At 51.2% G+C, this 20,085-nt stretch overlaps 1 protein-coding gene across 1 annotated transcript in view; it reads left to right on the plus strand.

Moving 5' to 3' along the window:
* Foxk1 (forkhead box K1) overlaps window positions 1-20,085 on the plus strand; it is a 63,799-nt gene that overhangs the window by 21,382 nt on the left and 22,332 nt on the right. Inside the window, exon 2 of the mRNA XM_021162477.1 lies at window positions 16,195-16,380. Within this exon, the coding sequence (XP_021018136.1) occupies window positions 16,195-16,380 (186 nt within the window). The remainder of the gene's footprint in view (window positions 1-16,194; window positions 16,381-20,085) is intronic.

A 20,085-nucleotide genomic window follows, 5' to 3' on the forward strand; every position in this document is an offset into this window, starting at 1 on the left:
GAGTGAGTGTGAGTACACAAGTGTGTAGACAGGCACACAGGAGTGAGTGTGAGTACACAAGTGTGTAGACAGGCACACAGGAGTGAGTGTGAGTATACAAGTGTGTGCATTCACACACAGGAGTGAGTGTGAGTACACAAGTGTGTGCACTCGCAGAGGCCAGAAAAGGACCTTGGTACCCTGCTGTAGCATCTTTGGTCATATTGCTTTGAGATGGTCTCTCACTAGGCTGGTGGTCAGGAAATCCAGTCATCCTCCTGCCTCTGCCTCCCACAGCGCTGGGGTTCCAGCCACGTGTGCATGGCCTTGCCCAGCATTTTATGTGGGTGCCTAAACCAAGCTCAGGTCTTCTGGCTTGCCTAGCAAACTGTGAGTCCTACCGCTGACCCTACCTCTGGCCCCTGTGGGATTTTAAAAATACAGTTACTTACTTTGTTGAATGTTTATGGTTTGTTCGTTTTTTTTTTTTTGTTTGTTTGTTTGCTTGTTTGTTTGAGACAAGGTTTCTTTCTGTAGCCTTTGCTGACCTCAAACTCAGAGATTTGCCTACTTCTGCCTCTGTGTTGCGATTAAAGGTGTGAGCCACCATCACCCAGGCTATTGTGCATTTTATGTGGTAGGGATGTGCATATCATGGTATGGATGGAGATTAGAACACAACTTCCTCCTCCCACCATTTGGGACCCAGGAATCAAACTCAGGTCATCAGGTTTGGCAGCAATCACCTTTGCCCACTGAGCCATCCCTCTGTATTTGAGACAAAGCCTCATTCTGTAGCCCGCACTGCCCTAGAAGTCACTAGGTAGCCCAGACTGTCCTCAGATTCACTGTAATCCTCCTGTCTCACCATACCCAGTGAAGGGTTGTTTATGTGTAGTTATTTCTGTTCTGTGTGCACAGGGCCCCGGGTGCTGTAAGGAAAACCTAAGATAGAGAAGAACCAGAGCGGAGAGCCAGGCACCATGGCCACTCCTGTCCTCCATCCTCCCAGGGTCTCACGAAGGATGAGGCAGGAAGCCGGCCTGGGCTCCTCAGTCTTTCTCCCCGCCCCCATCCAGCCCCCACTCACCCCATTCACACACATGGATGTTAGTGACACCACCAGGGTCACTCAGCCACCTGGAGAGGCAGTCTCATGGCCGCTGGCCTTCTTCTGAAGCTTGCTCCTCAGTTTATTTTATGTGCATGTGTGTCTGTCTGTACACTGTGTTCATGCCTGGTGCCTGTGGAGGCCAGAGGAGGGTGTCCGATCGCCAGAGCTGTAATTACAGGTGGTTGTGAGCTGTCCGACCTGGGTACCAGGAGCTGTACTCAGGCTCTCAAGAGCTTTGAGCACTCTTAATTGTTGAGATATCTTCCATCCCTTTGCCTTTTTGGGGAGGGCTGGGTCTACCAAGCCTGGCGCTCACATGCTCAGCTAGGCTGGCTAGTCAGTAAGTCCCGGGAACCCTCCTGTCTCCAGTGCTGGGATTACAGGCCTGAGCTAGCTTCACCAAGTTTATTTTTTGCCAAGAGTTCTGAGGGCCTGGGGTCCTTGTGCTCACGTGACTGATAGAAGTGTCTCCTAGCAGTGCGCTTTCATCTCGGGAGGTTTTTAATTTTATCATCATCATTTGAGGGTGGGGGTTCAGAGGACAGCTTTCTGGAGTCGGTTCTCTCCTCTCCCGTTGAGTTCCAGGTGACCAGGTTTATATACAAGTGTTTTGTATCCCCTAAGCCCTCTTGAGGGCCCACATTTGTTCTGAGGTGAGGCCATACCCTGGAGCACAGGTTGGCTGACATCCTCCAGCCTCTGCCTTAGGTGCTGAGATTCAGGCCTTCAGCTGTCACCACGCAGAGCTGGAACACTTCCTGACTCTGTCACCCATTCCCACAGTTGTGCAGTGGTGCGTACAGTACAGGTTTTTTTTTTTTTTTTTTTTCTCACTTCATCCTACTTGCCTTCCCCAGAGAATCAGACTCCCACTTCCCGCAGTCTCCCTGGATAGCCAATCATTGCCAACCTCACTCCTGTAGGAGGTGTGAGTGGGTGAGGAGGTAGATGGCCTTGGGGTGGGTGGGGCCAAGCCAGCCCCTTGTCTGAAAGTGACCTGGAGTGTAGGATGGTTAATCTTGGATGTCAATTTAGTGGGGTTTAGAAGCCCTGAAGGGCTGGGGCTGGGCTCAGTTGGTAGAGGGCTTGCCTGGAATTCACAGTCCCTTACTATATAAACCCGGGTACGGTTCACGTCAGTCATCTCGGCTCTTGGGAGGTGGATCAGGATTTTAATGTCGTTCTTGGCTACATAGAGAATTAAAGGCCAGCCTAGGCTATATAAAACCCTGAGAAAATAAAACAATACAAAAAAAACCCCTAAAACAATAGGATCATCATGGAAACAGACCAGGCTAGAACAAGGGAGTTCCTCCAGTGGGTTGAGTGATGGGCAGCACCATTCCTTAGGCTCCGGGCGGGATGTGAGCAGACCCGAGCGGCAGCTTTCATTCTCTGCTTCTCCAGTGGCTTGATGGAATGGCTGGCATCGGCCTAGAGGCACCTTCTAAAGCCACAGATTCCGCGGACGGCTTGGAGTTACCTCCCACTGCCATCCTTGCCTGGGTCATTTGGGGTTTATCCACTCATGATTTTCTGTCCATCTGTCAGTCTTTTCTGTTGCTGTGGTCAGTTCCGGAAAGTTTTTTTTTTGGTCATCGTTTCTTTGATTGCTTTTCATTGCCTTTCTGTTGTGCTTCGATCTGACTGTGAATGGCAGGTCCCTGGGTTAAGTCCCCGGCACTCACTTTCAGTTTCTTTTCTTCAGTTTCTTCTTCTTTTTCTTTTCCTTTTCTTTTTTTCCATTGTTCATTTATTTCACAGGTATATAACACATGCCATAGATGTGGAGTCAGAGAACAACCCGAGGGCACTGGCTCTCTCCTTCCCCCGGAGGATTTAGGGATTGAGCTCAGCTCATGAGGCCTGGCTGAAAGTATCCTTATGTACTCAGCGAGCTTGCCAGCCGTGTTTTGTGTTTTGGTTTTTGGTAGTTTGGAAACCCAAGGCCTCTCCCATGCTAGGTGAGCACCCTTACCACTGAGCCACACTCCCAGGTCTCCTCTGGGCTGTTCATTCTACTTGATGTCGTCTGTTAGATTACCATAAGTTATGATTATAAGATGTCCCATCAGGTCTTCTTTATATCTTCCAGTTCTTCACTGAGATTTTAAAAACTGTTTTAAAAAATTCTATGCATGTGAGTGCATACTTTTCCTGGTGCCGTATCTCAGAGATCTGTAGAGTTCACAGTGGCTACTCTGAGGTGGGCCTGGGGGAGCGTGTACTGGCAGCCTCTCTTGTTTTTCTGAGTTTTCTCTTCCTCCTTGGAAGGATGAAGGGTCGCTAACTGATGCCCAAGACTTTGGACCCTTTTGGTTGTTGTGTGCCAGCACCTGCTTCATCCTGCCACGTGCTTTCCCGGGCCTTCACTGCTCTGCGCTGGTCTCTGCTCCCCGGTCTGTGCTGTTGATCCAGGGGACAGCTCCACCTGTGGCCCGCCTGGGACTCCACAGTCCTCCCGCAAAGCCAGAAGACTTCCTGAAAGCTAGACAGACACCGAGCACTCTGAAGCTTCCTAGCTGGGCACCTTCCCAACCTGCTGGTGTTTGGGGACAGGGCTGTTTGTTTATAGTCCTAAGAATTGGACCAGGGCCTCCTAGATGCCAGGCAAGCCACACCTCCGGCCCCTCACGGGCTGATCCTAGCAAACACTGCTGCTGTGGGTTACACCCCTAGCACTCGTCACCTTTCATTTTGAGACAGGGTATCACTAAGACTGCTGAGGCTGGCCTTGAACTTGCATTGTAGCCCAGGCAGACCGACAGCTTTCTATCCTCCTGAATCAACTTCCTGAGTCACTGGGAAGGAAGATGGGTGTCTACCCCAGGCCTAGCCTGGGCTGGTCTGTGTTGGGGTAGGAGAGGTAGAGATGTGTAGTGGCGAATTATTTAAACCGCTTTGGCTCTCAGCGGCTCACATGTGTGCACCCACCCAAGAGCTCTCTGGGTTCTCAAATAAAAAACACAAATGCCAGCTAATTTTGATATGCCTTGACTAGCTCAATGGCTGGGCACTTCTAAATCTCCCCACAGCTAGCAGACATTCCCTCTGGTATTCCTGAGTAAACATCTTTCAAAATCTATATTTTATCTCTGTTACCCCAGACCCAACTGGGGAAAGGGCTGCTAGGGCACTTTCTCAGATTCTTACATACCACTTGCCTTTAAGTTTCATCTTTCTCCTTCCCCATCATGGTGATTCTCTTGTGTCTCCTCTCTCTCCCGGCCCCTGGCCCCTGCAATCTAAAAGACCTGTCTCCATCTTTCTGCCCAGCCATTGGCTATATGGCCATTCTTTATTACCAGTCAGAGCCAGCTGGGGCTAGAGACCCTCAAGGTCTGGAAGCACAGCTTTTTGGGAGCCGAAATAAGATAAAGCCTTAGAGCCAGTCCCCAACAGAGATGGAGCAGCCACACACCAGCAGCAGCCGCCGTTCCATTGCTGACTGCTACCTCTATACTCTGCACGCCGGTGCTTTGGCCACTGCTGTGAAGTGTGCCTGTGCCTACTGTGTGTGATGTACTGTAGAGTGAGTCGGCTCGGTTTTCATTGCTGCCATAGCAAATGCCAATGCTGGACGGCCTCATCAAAATCTGCCAGGCTCCCCGCTTAACCCTGAGGAGGCACAGGTTCCCAGCTACCTCCTGGCCTGCTTACAGATGCACGCCATGGTTAGATGATAAGGCTCTAGTACTCGTTTCAAACTTTCAGCTGTCATTAACTGTTATATGACACATTTGATGGGGTGAAACTTAGTGCAACCACTGTGGAAATCAATTTGGAAATTCCTTTAAAAATTAGTACCCAGCTATCTCGGTGCTGGGTGTATACCCAGAGACCTTCATACTCCATCGTAGAGATATTTGTAACCCCATGTTTATTGCTTCTTTGTTCATGATTGCAAAGCTCTGGAATCAACACAGTTGCCCATCAGTAGATGACTGGATAGTGAAATTTGGTAGACACACAAACACTGGAATACTATTCTACTTTCAGAAAAATAAAATTAAAGACATTGGTAGGAAAATGGATGGACTTAGAATATAGACCATTAAGCAAGGCCATAGACTTTCAGAAAGAATTCCATGCTCTCTGTCATATGCTGTATCTCGTCAGCATATTCATATATGCAAATTAACATACACGTGGGTGCAGTATGACAAGGAAAAAAAAGAAAAAGGCTGAGCATAAGGGGACAGGGAGGGACAGGATGACAGTCCTAGGAGGTGTTCCTGGGCAGAAGCAGTCGGCTGTCACACAGTACTTGCGAGTTCATGTTTTCTTTTTTCCGATAGGGTCTCATGTAGCCCAAGCTGGCCTTGAACTTGCTGTGTTGTCAAAGGATGACTTTATAAACATTTGGTCTTCCTGCGTCCACCTCCCAAATGCTGTGGTCACAGGTATACAGACAGCTTTCCCCTGGCTTTTATGTGAGCATTTGCTGTCTGTGACTCAGTTTCCCTCTGTTGAAAGCTGGAACGTGATGGAAGCTGGTTGCTGCTTTCCCCCTTTCTGAAAGATGCCCTCGGTCCTTGCTTTTCACCAAGGCAGGAAATCAAAGAAGGATCTTGGGACTGAGGAGGTGTTGCAGTAGGGAGCTGTGTTTGAGTCCTCGGTACCCATGCAGTGTAAAAGCTAGGCCTGGTTGCACGGACCTGTACCCCAGCCACGTGGGCAGTTGGAACAAGATTGCTGGCTGCTGGCATAGCTCCAGGCTCTCTGAGAGACCCTGTCTCCTGGGAATAAGGCAGTGCTGAAGCAGGACACCCATTATCCCCCTCCCATCTCCTGCACACATGTGTGCACATGCCACGTACATGTATGTGCAGATATACACACGGACCTCAGAAGCTTGGGCTCACCCAAGACAGCAGGTCCTGCCTCTGCTGCTGTGCAGCGAAGGAATGAGAGCCGTTTCCATGAAATGAAACTCACTTCCTTATTGTTGGTGGCCCTCCGCCAGCAGAGTGATGCTTGCCTCCCAGGAATACGGTTGCTCTCTCTTTGCTTCCTGGCCTCGACTTCTTCCGTGCTGTGGACTTAGCCAACTGTACCTACTGATGCCAGATAGGACTAGGTGGGGCTGTAAGAGACTGGGAGCTGCCCGTCACAGCCGGGCCCTGTCCCACCCACCTGGGTTGCAGCTCCTGGGCTGGGCTGGGCCAAGTTTGGGCTCTGGGTAGTTTGTTAGGTCTGGCTGGCCTCTCCTTATTAGGAAGGCAAGCTTGGTTGGCCCAGGGCTGCAGAGAGGAAGTGCCCTGGGAGGACTGAGTTGGGCTCTGCCTTGTTTAGACCAATGGAGCTGCTGTTTTTGAAATAACAAAGCCTTGTTGCCCTTTAGATGGGACACAGGGAGATAGCAGGAGTCTCCAGCCAAGTGCTGTGTCTGGCCTGGGATGCTGAGGTAAGGACTGAAGCCATCACATGGCTGGCCTGCAACATTACTGTTCCAGGAAATGCTGCTCTCATTCCAGACGGACAGGCTCAGCCACTGGCCGCCCTCTGGGCTGGTTGTGTGTGGAAGATGCCTGGCCCTTTCCGGGAGGCCCTTCCTGGCTCTGCCTTCAGCTCCTGAAAGGGTTTCCTGAGCCAAGTTGGATAGATTGGTCCCAGACCTGTGGAAGTCGCCAGAATGGAGAGATTGAGTAGAGAGCCTGTCTGGCCTGGCTTCTCCATCCAGGGTTTCACTGATACTTTGTCCTGGTCCCCTCTCTGGTGACTTGGCTTTTTCTGCAATATTCTGAAATACATGTTTACCCAGGAAATACAACCACGGGCTTCAGAGAGCTTTTGTGTGTGTTCACAGCAGATACTACATTCAGATAATAGCAGATAGTTTTTATAGTGCTAGAGATTGAACTGGAGGCTTCACACATGCTAAACAAGCCTCTCCCTCCCCGCTATCTTTTGTTTTGAGATAAGATCTCACTGTTTGCACAGGCTGCCCTTAAACTCAACAGCCGGAAGCCCAGGCAGCCCTTCAACTGACCATTCTGCTTTTTCAGAATCCCAAACGCTGGGAATGACAAGCCTTCACCAAGAGGCCCAACTACATACTGATTTTGAATTATTATTACATGAAATTCAAGGTTTGGATAAAGCACCCTTGATTTTGCTAATTGCTCTACAACACAATGTGCTTGACTTCATTCATAAGGAGTGCTGAGCACTGAGGCAAAGGTCAGGCTCTGCCCATGGCTCATCGTCCTCGTGAGGAAGCTGTGCTTCAGTGAGGTGACATTAGCTGAGTGCTCTGTTGTTACAGGGTTCTTTGAGCCCTCCTGAGACCGGGATCTGAGTCGTAGATCTGCAGGGAAGTAGTGCAGCTGTCACCGTGTAGCTGGAACCAGGTTCTCTCAGATGTTACATGAGCCCACTAAACCTTCCCATGGTCATTCTAGGTTAGCCTGGATCTGTGTGTGTCAGGGCCTTGGGTTAGATGCATTATACGTATTGCCTTGTATGAAGCCCGGCACGGTGGCACACAGCTTTGGTCTCAGCACTAGGGAGGCAGAGGCAGGCAAATCTCTGGGAATCTGAGTTCCTGGGTGATACCATCAGCCCTTGCTTTCAGTCTTCATGGTTGTTTTGAGCTATTGTCTCGAGCCCAAGCTGGCTTCTAACTCACAGCAACCCACCTGCCTCGGCTTTCTGAGTGCTGGGATCTCGGTAGGCATAGACCACCATGCTAGCCTTTCACCTTCAGTGCCACCGCCACCTCTGGCAGTTTGTAGACATTCCTGAAAGCATCTCTCTGGAGGAGATTCCCTTTGTGGTGAAGGGGGTGCACCCAATCAAAAGTGCCCATGCCAGGGCCAGCCAGTTGCCTGAGTAACACTTGGTGTGATCACAAACCCCAGGAATGCAGCACAAGATACTTCACAGCAGAGCTGAGCTTCACCACAGTGACCTGCCAGTGTGTGCACTTTGAAATATTGGGCTGACCCCTCCCCCCCTCCGTTTCTCTCTCTGTCTCTGACTGTGTGTGTGTGTGTGTGTGTGTGTGTGTGTGTGTGTGTGTTCTTGGGTGTGCTGCTGCAGCACACATGTGGAGGTCAGAAGCCAGTTCTCTCTTCCACTTTATGTGATCGTTTTAGGAACTGAACTCAGGTCTCCAGGTTTGTTCAGCAAGCCTTTCACTCACTAATGCTTTTTTTGCCTGCCTCTGGTCAGCCCTGTGTGGTTTCCAGGGAGGGCTGGCATATACTTCTTTTACTGTCTCACTGTAGAAGAGCCAGCTGCTGGCCGATAGCAGTGACCCTGTCCCAGAGCCTGGACCCAAGAGGGCTCTTGCTCCTCCCGATCTGAGACTGCATTGTCATCACTCTTAATGCATAGGTCCCTCTGGATTTAGTCTTCCTGAACCCTTCCACATCCTGACTCAGGTCACCATGGTAGCCACGGCCACAGCAGCCTTGGCCCATCTTTCAGTGAATTGCTTTCTGTGTGACGTGTGTTGTCTGCACAAGCGTGAAGTGTGCACATACACGTGTGTGTGGACGTGTGCAGAGACTACAGGCCTACATCAGGTATCCTCTGTGCTCTCTACATTAGTGTTTGGAGACAGGGTCTTTTACTGGGACCTGGCATCCTAGGTGCGGGCTGCAGTGCCTGGCTTTTCTGTGTGTGCCTCTGGAGGATCTGAACTCAGGACCTCATGCTTGCACAGCAAGCACTACCCGCTGAGCCGCCTCACCAGCCTCATCTGAAAGAAGGTACTTTAAATGAGATCCCTGAGAATTCTTTGCTTCGGGACTTGGTACTGAAGCACTGCTACCCATGGGCTGAGGATTTGGCGTAGTTGGTAGCATGCTTGCCAACATGCCTGAAGCCCTCGGTTCCAACCCAGTGTTCTATAACCTTCTGTGGAGTGCACACCTAATCTCAGCACTAAGAAGGTAGACCAGGTGTCCAAGGTCATCCTTGATACTTAGAATTCAAGGCTCTGTCTCATAATAAAAAAGCCATTTCCTGATCCCGCAGCGGTTTTCCTTGGCACATACACAAGACGAAGTCTCTGCGCCTCTGACCTCCTGGGAACGGGCCTCATGGGAAGAAGGGTACTGCAGCAAGTGTGGACCATAGAACATAGGAAGTGGAGGGAGCTTCCTGTGTAGTCACAGGTCCAGCCCCCTATAGAGCTTCTTCCCCTCTTAATGAAGCCCTTGGGATTCTCTCCTTCTGAAGCTGTCCCCACCCCCACCCCCCAGAACTGGGCCAGGCCAGAGCTCATTGGGTCTAAAGGCATGTGGCACCACGCAGACCAGAGTGCTTGTATCCAAGCACGTGGCCTCTTTCTTCCTTCCAGTCATTTGTTCCTTAAAGGAAACGCTGTCAGAGGATAGGCTGTAACACAGAGACCGCTGGGCAGCCCACACCGCAGGCCCTGACACGCCCCTCCCTGTGATTGTCTTGTCTTGAGAGTAATTGAAATGACGTTTACTGGTCTTTAGGAGCTCAGCGGCCAAGACCCAGGAAAGGGGCCTCAGCTTTCCCAAAGTTTTCATTCAGGTGAGGGAGGGAGGGAGGGAGGGAGGGAGAGTGTGTATGTGTGTGTGTATGTGTGTGTGTGAGAGAGAGTGTGTGTGTGTGTGAGAGAGAGAGAATGTGTGTGTTCGCGCACACGAGTGGCCTGAATGAAGTCACATAGCCGAGGATGACCTTGAACTTGTGATCCCCCTGCCCTCCCCTCCCCTCAGTTCTGGGATTCCCAGAATGCATCACACACACCATGTACACTGCGAATGCCCTGGCGAATGAACCCAGGGTTCCAGCTCTTTTTCAAGCAAGGTTTGCCTGACGTCAGATCCCAGCTCTCGTCAGATCCCAGCTCTCTCGCCTGCTGCCCTCATTGTCATTGTCGTTATCTGCCCTCTATGTCATAGGCCTCTGGCAAATAGTTCTCATATTGTCATTTTCCTTGGTGGGGCCGAGCACTTCCTCTCATGGTCTGAGAGCTTTCACACTTACAAGTCCTTCATAAGACATTCATTGTCCCACCTGCTGGGACGTGTCAGGCATTCTCTAAAATGGCATGGTGACATCATTCTAGATTTTCCCAGCCACCTCCCTCCCACAAGGGCTTCTCTAAACATATGGAGTTCTTAAAGCAGTGTGTATTGTATTGATTTTTAAATAATACTTATTTATTTATTGAGTGTGTGCGTGCGCATGTGCCTGTGAGGTCACAGAATATGCTTTGAGAATGGGTTCTCTCCTCCTACACCAGGGGTTCCAGGACTCAAACTCAGATTGTCAAGCTTGGCAGCAAGCCCCTTTAGCTACTGAGCCATCTTGGCATCCCCTTTGTTGGCTTTTGTTTTGTTGGTTTTTTTTTTTTTTTTTTTTGAGACTGGGTCTCATGCAGTTGAGGCTGACCTTGAACTGTTGGCCCTTCTGCCTCTACCTCCCAAGAGCTGGAATTACAGTTGCACACCACCCCTCCAGGTCCAATTTGAATTTGAAGGAAAATCTGGGGTTCTGAAAAATCCCCAGCAAGGTGGATTTTGGTTTAGTTTCTGAGGCCTCATCTGTCAATCACTGATTCCTTATTAACCTGGACAGGTTCCTGCTGTGAGACCTTCTCAGGTGGTTACAGAAAATTTCCTGTGTCAATTGCCACACTCTTTTTCATTATTTAAAAAAAAAAAAAAGTAAGGCCAGGCTTGGTGGTGCACACCTTTAACCCCAGAACTCGAGAGGCAGAGGAGCGGGATAGCCAGGGCTACACAGAAAAACTTTGTCTCAACAAAACAAAAGTTAGAGGCAGGAGAGATGGCTCAGTGGTTAGCACCCCAGGCTGCTCATCCAGAGGACCTGGGTTCAATTCCCAGCAGTTGTACAGCAGTTCTCAGCCAGCTGTCACCCTGGTCCCAGAGGATATGGTGCTCTCTTCTAGCGTCTAGAGGCACCAGGCACACCAGTGCACCTAGACGTGTGCTCAGCCACAACACCCACACACAGAAGATTTTTAAAAAGCAAGAAAATAAAAAGGGAAGCTTACGTTTTGTTTTGTTTTCTGAGACAGAGTTTTACTCTGTAGGCCAGCCTGGCCTGGAATTCTCTCTGTAGTCCAGGTTAGCCTTGAACTCACTGTGTAGCCCTGATCCTCCTGCCTCAGCCTCCTGAAAAAGGGATACTGACAGGAGTGTGCTACTCATTCCTGCTGCATAGTCTGTCCTCTGGGGTGTTCACACTGTGGAGTGGGGTGCTTAAGCCACTGCTCGCTTGGGTGGCTCCCCTCCAAGTCTGAGCCAGTCCCCACCGTGGGAGGTCACAGAGTGGCCTCTCTGTCTGCGGCACCTCAAGCTGGGAATCTGTTTCCATCCCTCAGCGATGCTTGCTGTGTACTGTCCCCTGCAGACCCCAGCTTCCCCAGCCCATTGTCCGCTCCGTGAAGGCCTGGCTCTGCAGGGATGGAGGAGGGGGCTTGGGGAGCAGCATGAGAGGAGAGGCCTGTTGTGTTTATTTGTGTTAAACAGCATTGCTAAAAGCCCATTTGTGTACAACTCGGTATTCCATTCTTACTCTCAGACAGCCAGACAGCTGGCTCCCTTGGTGGTGGGGCAGGTCTCCAGACTCCTCCTTCTAAGATGTAATGAAAATGACTTGGAAGCCAGGCTTTGGTCTGAGGCTGACTAGGGAGGCTGAAGCAAGAAAACTGAATAAAGTTCAAGGTCTGCCTGGGCTGCAGAGAACTGGGGCTGTTTGTGTTTTGGTGTGTGTGTTTTTTTTTTAATCTGTGTGTTCTCATGTCCGCATGCACCACATCACGTGTATGGAAATCAGAGGACAACCTCAGGGGTCAGTCCCCTCCTTCCACTGTTTGGTCACTTCTTAGTGCCTTGGGTCATCGGGCTTCACTCCCTCTTTCCCCCAGGAGCACAGGAATGACAGACATGCTGCGGTGTTTGGCTTTTATGTGGGTTCTAGAGATTTGAACTCGGTTCTTGCAAGCAAGCACTCTTCCCTCTGAGCCACCACCCTAGCCCCAGCCCAGGCTGTAATGGTCAAGCCAGCTGTGTACTGACTGAGCTGAGATCTGACGCTAGACCATCAGCGTTCTCACCTCCTGACAAAATCATCCCCAGTCAGCCCGGGCTGCTGCCTGCAGACAGGGCAGGCCTCTGTGTTCAGCTTATGAGCCTTCAGGCAAGAGCTTTGGTATAATTTACCAGCCGAATAGCTAGTCATTTAGGCCTCCCCCCTCGAGCCACTGACTGGTGCTAGAATAGAGTTCTTGTTCGATTCCAAGAAGCCACACCCCTCAGCAACCAGGGCCTATCCCCAACCCAGCCAACCCAGTCAACGGGGTGTGTGTGTGTGTCTGTCTGTCTGTCTGTCTGTCCGTCCCCTTGTGCCATAATGCGCGTTTAGAGGTGGGAGGAAGCCTAGAGGAGCTGGTTCTTCTTTCATCCTGTGGGATTCAAGGAGCAAGCGGGGTTGGGTTTTGATGGTGATGGTGGTGGTGGTTGTTGTTTGCCCTGTGAGCCATATTGAAGTGGGACTCCTCAGCCGAGAATCCTAGCAGCAAAGAGACTGAGGCAGGAGGATTGCTGTGAGTCTAAAACCAGCCCCAACTATAAGAGAAACCCTATTTTTTAAAAATAAACAAATAAAAATTAAATAAACAGAAAACCCAGAACAGTAAGATTTCCCTCTAGGTGGGAGCTGGGTTGAGAGCCTGCCTTCATAGAGGCTTCCATGATGGACAGGGCTCCCTGCCTGACAGGCTTCCTGACCTCAGCGCGGTAGGATAGGCACTGAGAGTGGAAGGTCAGGACAGTGGGGCACCATAACAGATTCCCAAGGCTCCAAGCCAGGAACTAGATGTGGTGGGTTACACCTGTAAATCCCAAAAGACTGCAGCAGGAGGATTGCCGGGAGGTCCAGGCCAGTTCTACATAGCAAGACCTTGTCTCAAAAACAAACAACAAGCAGAAGTAGGTGGACGAGGCCTCTGGACACGTGGGGATCTTTCAGGAGAGGTATGATGGGAGGCACCCTGAGTGCCCTGGGGAGACTCTGCCAAGCCACAGGGCTGCCAGGCACAGTGAGAACTGGCTCCTGGTGACAGGGTGGCTGCCTTGGGTTGAATTTTGGGAGTGAGTCAGGAGCTGTTTAGGCAAATAACCTGAAGATGGTTGCCACCAAGTGTTGCTTTGGCTTGCAGTAGGGCGCGGCGCTGCAGAGGGATGGGCGTGATATTTAGGAACACAGCCTCCCCCCCCCTCTTCTCCCTTCCTTTCCTGGTGCCAGGGATCAAGTCAGATGTTGTCTACTGTGGGGACACATGATCCCCAGCATCCTGGACGGAGGCCAGAGGAGGGAAGGTCAGTTTACCAAACATCTCCATCGACATCACGCATTCGTCTCGGGGCTTGTTTTACTTGGCTGTACTGCCGCTAGAATCTAATCTGGGCCAACATGTCCGCAGCTGCTCTGCCCCCGAGGACCACTCTGGCGGCTCCGCGATGGGTTCTATCATTCAGCTGTAGCTCTAGCTTTTAGAATCCTGATTGTTGGAGCTGGAGAGGTGACTCGGGGATTAAAGAGCATGTGCTCCTCTGCAAAAGGACCACAGCTCCGTTCTCAGCACTCGTGATAGGTAGCTCACAGCCCTACAGCCCTGCACCTCGGGGACTTGACTGTCCGGTGTCCATGAGTATGCACACACACACACACACCTCTTTTCTCTCTGTGTGTGTGTCTCTCTCTCACACACACACACACTCACTTCTCTGTCTGTCACTGTCTCTCTCTGTGCCTCTGTCTGTCTGTCTCTCTCTCTCACACATACACACACACACACACCCTTCTTAAAAGTCATGATTTCCACTGGCAGCCCTTGCAGCGGGCTGTTGCTCAATCCCTCCAGCTTAGTTGGTGAAGAGAGAGAAAGATCGTAGAGGCTCAAGGGTGCTGCCCCGTGTTCTCTGGTGGGTCCTGTCTGCATTGGAAGCCCCACTTCGAGCCTTTGTCTGTCAGCTGTACCCAGATGGTGAGCCAGGGAAGGCCTCAGAAACCTTCCACCTTTCCAGGATTAGGCAGCAGTTCTTCAGGCGGAGCTCAGCCCCCCAGGTCTACGGCTCATTCTTCTCACATCCACAGCCTGTTCTCCAGGATCCTGTCTGCTGCGCACTCAGGCATCCACCACAGCCACAGGCTCTGTCTGTGTCTCTGTCTGGTAGCTGTGGCGATTCTAAAGTGCAGGCTCTCGCTTTGACTCAAGGATCCTTGCATCCTCCCAGCAGAGGGTGGGGTAGCATCCCTGTTCCCTGTTGGTAGAGAGGAAGGAAGAACCAGAGGAGATCTGTTACCATGACAACCTTGGTGCAGATCTTGGGTTGACCAGGTGTGTCATGTGCACACATGCACACATACACTGTGTGTACCGCCCTGTTCCTTCAGTGCAGGCATTCTCAAGTTACCCTCAGCCAGCTCAGCTTACCCACCAGCGGCTCCCAGTCAGGCCCCTTCCTTAGGCACCGAGTTTGGACCCCCACAGCTGTCATCAGACACATGCTAGATGGCTTGTAGACACAGACGTGTAGAGCTGACGGTGCACAGACGCAAGAAGTCATCTTAGAAAACGTAACTGATGGGTTCTCCCAGTCCAAATACCGATGGAGGAGCTGGAGTAGACAGCTTGGTGGGTAAAGTGCTCGAGGTACAAGCACGATCTTCAGAATACATACACACACACACACACACACACACACACACACACACACACGCGCGCGCCAGGCATAACGGCATATACTTGTAATCAAAGCACTGGGGGGCTAGAGTCAGAAAGATCCCCTAGCCTCACTGGCAGCCATCTTAGCCTATAAGCAAGCCTAGCTCCTCTAAGCTGAGGTGGGGAGTGCCTGAGGAATGACCCCCAGGGTGACATCTGCCCTCCCCACACGTGTATACCGCTACCCCCATGCATGGACTTGCACAAACCAAATGTCTAGAAGTGTTCCTGGGCTGTGAGATGCTAAGTGGGGTAGAGATGACATCGGATGCGTGCTTTAGAGTGGGGCTTGCTGTGTATCCCAGGCTACCATGGACTCATGTGCCTTACCCGGGCCTCGGATTCTTTCTCTTTTCTCCTTTTGTTTCAAGCTGTATATATTTATTACATATGTGTGGGAGTACAGAGACAGGCAGACCCTGAGCTTGCCAGCCAGCCAGCCTAGCTCAGCATGAGCCTCTGGCCCCCGCATGCCCACACCTCATGCACACACACAAGATTAGAAATTAGAAGGTGTGCTCAGCAAATTGTGCCCATTTCTTAGAGATGGGAAAGATGCCCACCTTGTCTCAGCATATGGTGTGGTCTTTGGAATGGGAGGGGCTTCCTTGGCTGCTCAGGGTCAGATTAGTCTGTCTGTCTGTCTGTCTGTCTGCCTGCCACTCAGTAGACATACCAGGCTCTAGGCTTGTAAGCCTTGAGTTTAGTGAGAAGCCAATTAGAGAACACACACTCACATACACATATGCACGCATATGTACACTCATACATTTGCTGGCTCTTTCTCTCTCTCACACACACACACATACACTCCCTGTCTGTGGAGTATCCCTCTACCTTTGTGAGGTGGCATCTGTTTATACTTTGAAGAAATTGGCCTTTAAAATCTTGGCAATAAGCTGGACATGGTGGTGTGTGCCAGTCATCCCAGCACCCAGGAGACAGGGCAGGAGGATCTCAAGGCTCCAGGCCCATCTGGAGCAAACAGTGAGACCGTGTCCTCTAATGAATTAATGAATGAGGGAACAAATGAATGAATGAGTGAAATCCACACAAATGGGGCAGGATGCTTTTAGCTGTTTGCCGCTGGGATCAAGAACCACAGTCACTGTCACCTCTGCAATCCAGGCACATGGAAACGCCGAGAGTACGTCTTGGTGGCACCTGTCTAGAGATATTTATATCTTTTGCTCACAGGCCAGGCACAGATGATGCCAGAGTTCCAGGAGTACCATTTTGACACTGATAGGACCCCCCCCCCTCCGAGTGGTGCCTGTGCCCTGTGGGTGGTGGGACTTCATTCAGTTCCTGTGCCCAGTGACTTTGTACCTGACCAGCCAATATCCTCCCTTTACAGATGCACCTTCCGGTTCCCGAGCACGGCCATCAAGATCCAGTTCACATCGCTATACCATAAAGAGGAGGCCCCAGCATCGCCCCTGCGGCCACTCTACCCACAGATCTCCCCACTGAAGATCCACATTCCGGAGCCGGATCTCCGGAGCCTCGTCAGCCCCATCCCTTCCCCAACTGGCACCATCAGGTGAGCAGGCTCTTTTGAGTGCACCAGCGGGCTGGAGATGGAGCTAGACTGGGAGATAATCCTGCAAGGGACAGTCACCTTTAAGTCACCACCCATCCAGGTTGTAGATTTATGAGTTAGGGTCTCCTAAAGCAAATAGGAGAATAGGTGTGTGGCCCAGTCCTGTACACACAGCGCTCCAAAGGCTAAAGCAGGAGGATCGTCAGTGTATGGCCAGCCAGGGCTACATGGGCATTCAGGGACATCCTGGCCCCTCAGTGAGAGAGACCTCATCTGCAGAGCACATAGGCTGGGACAAGCACAGTTGGTAGAGTGCTTATGTGGGCCCTGGGTTCACTTCCCATGGCGTCATGAACTGGGCATGGCAGAGTGTGCTCATGATCCTGGAGGCAGGGGAAGAGATGTTATGTCATCTTCTGCTATGTAGTGAGTTCGAGGCCAACCTAGGCTACCAGAGACCCTGTCTCAAAATAGAGAGGGTAGGGGATTTGGATTCTGGCCGGTGTTTTTCGATGAAGCAGGATTCCCTCTTGCTCCCTCACGCGTCGTGATGCTTCTGAAAGTACTGTGCCACCTGTCAGGGCCGCAGCCGTGGTGCCTCTGAGCTCTGTGGCTTCCTCCCCCACTTGTGACACAGGCCAGCCCTGTACACGTGGCCGACGTGGCCGGAACTCTTATGACTGTAACAGGAGTGGTACACTCCTTGGGGGGCAGGACTGTGGGAACCCACAAAACCTTGAGAGTTCCTCTCAGCAAAGCCAGAGTTGTGCTGTCCCTGAGCCCTGGCCACGGGTCACTCCTACAGATATCCTCACTCAGTCCCCAAAGTTACACCTCCTCCTTCTCCGGGGCCATGCTTGACGCTAGCTTTTTATTTAAAAGCTTTCTTATTTTTCCAGTGCTAGGAACCAAACCCAGGCTTTTACGCATAATAGGTGTGCTGGCTGGTTCTGTGTCAATAGAGTGTTTCTGTGTTCCAGAGGCAGCCAAGCTTGGTGGTGTAAGAGTCACCCAGGTGGTATGATTTTGAAAGCACGCAGGGGTCATGGAGATTAGCTGAGGCTGGGCACTGGGAGAGGCCCGGAGAGGCCATTGGTGAAGGTGCAGCCTCAGTGGCAGTTGACGGCCCAGGACTGAAGCGGTCATGCAAAGAAGCCGAGGCTTGGGGCTGGAGAGGTGGCTCAGTGGTTAAGAGCACCGACTGCTCTCCCAGAGGCCCTGAGTTCAATTCCCAGCACCCACATGGTGGCTTACAACCATCTGTAATAGAATCTGATGCCCTCTTCTGGTGTGTCTGAAGACAGCTACAGTGTACTCATACACATAAAATAAATAAATAAATCTTTAAAAAAACATTGAGACTTGGCACCAGGAAGAGAGCCTATGAGAGGCCATTGGTGAAAGTGTAGCCTAGCTGCAGCGAGAGACCCCAGTGGTTTTGGAGATGCCAGTGCCTCGGGCTGACAACCAAGGTCAGCAGCCGCAGTGGGGTCAGCAGCAGCAGCAGCGGAGCCAGTCAGAGCCTAGGAGACAAGCTGTGTGCTGCAGAGAGAGGGCAGTCAAAGAGGAGCCCAGAAGATAGTGAGTGGATCCCCAAAAGCAAACACCCAGTTATTTACACTCTTGGAGTTTGGCTGTGCTTTGTTCTGATTGTGGCTGTGCCCTGGTTCTTCCCTTTTGAAGAAGGTATTTCATTTCATTTTTATTTTTACAGGAGCCCACAGCTGAAAGACTTTGAACTTTTTAAAAGATATTTTGGATTTTTAGGGAGACTGGATATTTTAAAGAGACTGAAATTTGAATGCGCTTGAGTTTGTAAAGAGCTGTGGGGCTTTTAAGGTTAATTATGTTTTTCATGTGGTATCTTGGGGATGACTGAGAAAGGGGGGGGGTTGTGGCTTAGCAGTGATGTGTTTGTGTGTTAAGTCTGGGAGTCAGTTGTACTGGCTGGGTGTGTGTCGACTTGACACAAGCTGGAGGCAACAGAGAGGAAGGAGCCTCAGCTGAGGAAATGCCTCCATGAGATTCAGCTGTAAGGCATTTTCTCAATTAGTGATCAGTGGGGGAGGGCCCAGTACATTGTGGGTGGGGCTATCCCTGGGCTGGTGGTCCTGGGTTCTATAGGAAAGCAGGTTGAGGAAGCCCTGGGGAACAAGGTAGTAAGCAGCACCCCTCCATGGCTTCAGCATCAGCTCCTGCCTCTAGGATCCTGCCCTCGTTGAGTTGAGTGTGAACAGCAATATGAAAGTGTACACCAGATAAGCCCTCTTTGCCTGAACTTGCTTTTTGGTCATGGTGTTTTGTACCAATAGTATACCCTTAACTAAGACGCTAAGACTCTTTTCTCTGTCTGTAATGAGACACCATGACCAAGGCAACTTATAAATTTTAATTTAATTAGGGGCTTGCTTACAGTCTCAGAGGTGAGTCCATGACTCCTGGTTGAGGGGCTGGAAGCAGGCATGGCACTGGGTGGCAACTAGATGTGCAGGCAGGAGGGGCAGATGGGGGACAGCTGGACCTGATGTGGGCTTTGAAGCTTTGAAGGCTTGAAGCCCATCCCTAGTGGCATACTTTGTAATCCTTCCTGAACATCCCACCACCTGGGGACCACTAATTCCAATACATGACCTGTCTCTAGGAGCCATTCTTACTTGAAGCAGCACACTGGGTTAGGGGCTTTGCCACTGAGGCACATCCATAGCCTCGCCCCCAGCTGGTTGATTTGGAAGCTTCCGGAGGCTCAAGCTGGCCTGGAACCGTTGGTCCTCCTACCTTGGTCAGCTGGGATCCCAGCCGGGCAGCCCCACACCTGGCTGGAGTTGGAGCCTTTTTAAGTGTATACATAAGGGAGATTTTTGGTTCTCAGTGCTGCAGGTTCAAGGTCAGGGGATGACATCCTTCCTCCTGGTGGAAACCCAAGATGGTTAAGCGTATCAGCAGGAGTAAGTGTGAGCACACACTGCACTTGAACACACATACGTGTGTGTATATGTGTATGTGTCCCTTGGTTTGTCTTGGTGAACTTATTTTGTTTCCTACCGTGTCATGTCTTTACACGGGTCCTTTGTCTGGAGTCCATCCTCTTTCCTGACACCGGCGACAGGTACAGCCTGGGAATCTGCAAGCCCAGAGCTGAGGTGGAGAGCCAGCCCATCGCGGTTCTGGACATGTGGACTGTGGGTTGTGTCTTCTGGGTAGGACACACCATAGCAGCTTCCCACAGCCGCCGCCCACGTCTTCCAGGCTGTGAGGCCTGCAGTGATGGCAGAGGCCGCGGAAGGAAGGCAGCGGTGAGAGTTGACAGCCAGCCTGTGCTCAGCACCCGCCGGGTGTCCTTCGGCCATTGATTTCATCAGAGACTGCTTCTTCCCAGCTTCTTTTCAGTCTGGGAGCCTCCCTGTTGTTAATACCCACATTCCACACGCATGAGCATGTCTTCCAGGTGCTGAACTTGGATGGGGCCCCAGGCTGGTCCCCTTAGAGGTCAGGGAAGTCAGGGCAGTCGGGAGGCCCTGTGTGTGGGACTTGTTCTGATACTGTTTCTTTTGTAAGCTATATTGATCTATGTATGTATGTGTGTATGTATGTATGTATGTATTTGTTGGGAGGGGCATGTGAAGGTCAGAGAACAGCCTGTGGGAGTCTTCGCTCTCCTTCCCACCAGCTCGACTGCAAGCACCTTTACCCTCAGGGCCGTCTGAG

Source organism: Mus caroli, chromosome 5 (assembly GCF_900094665.2).
Source record: "Mus caroli chromosome 5, CAROLI_EIJ_v1.1, whole genome shotgun sequence".
Lineage (NCBI taxonomy): Eukaryota > Metazoa > Chordata > Mammalia > Rodentia > Muridae > Mus > Mus caroli.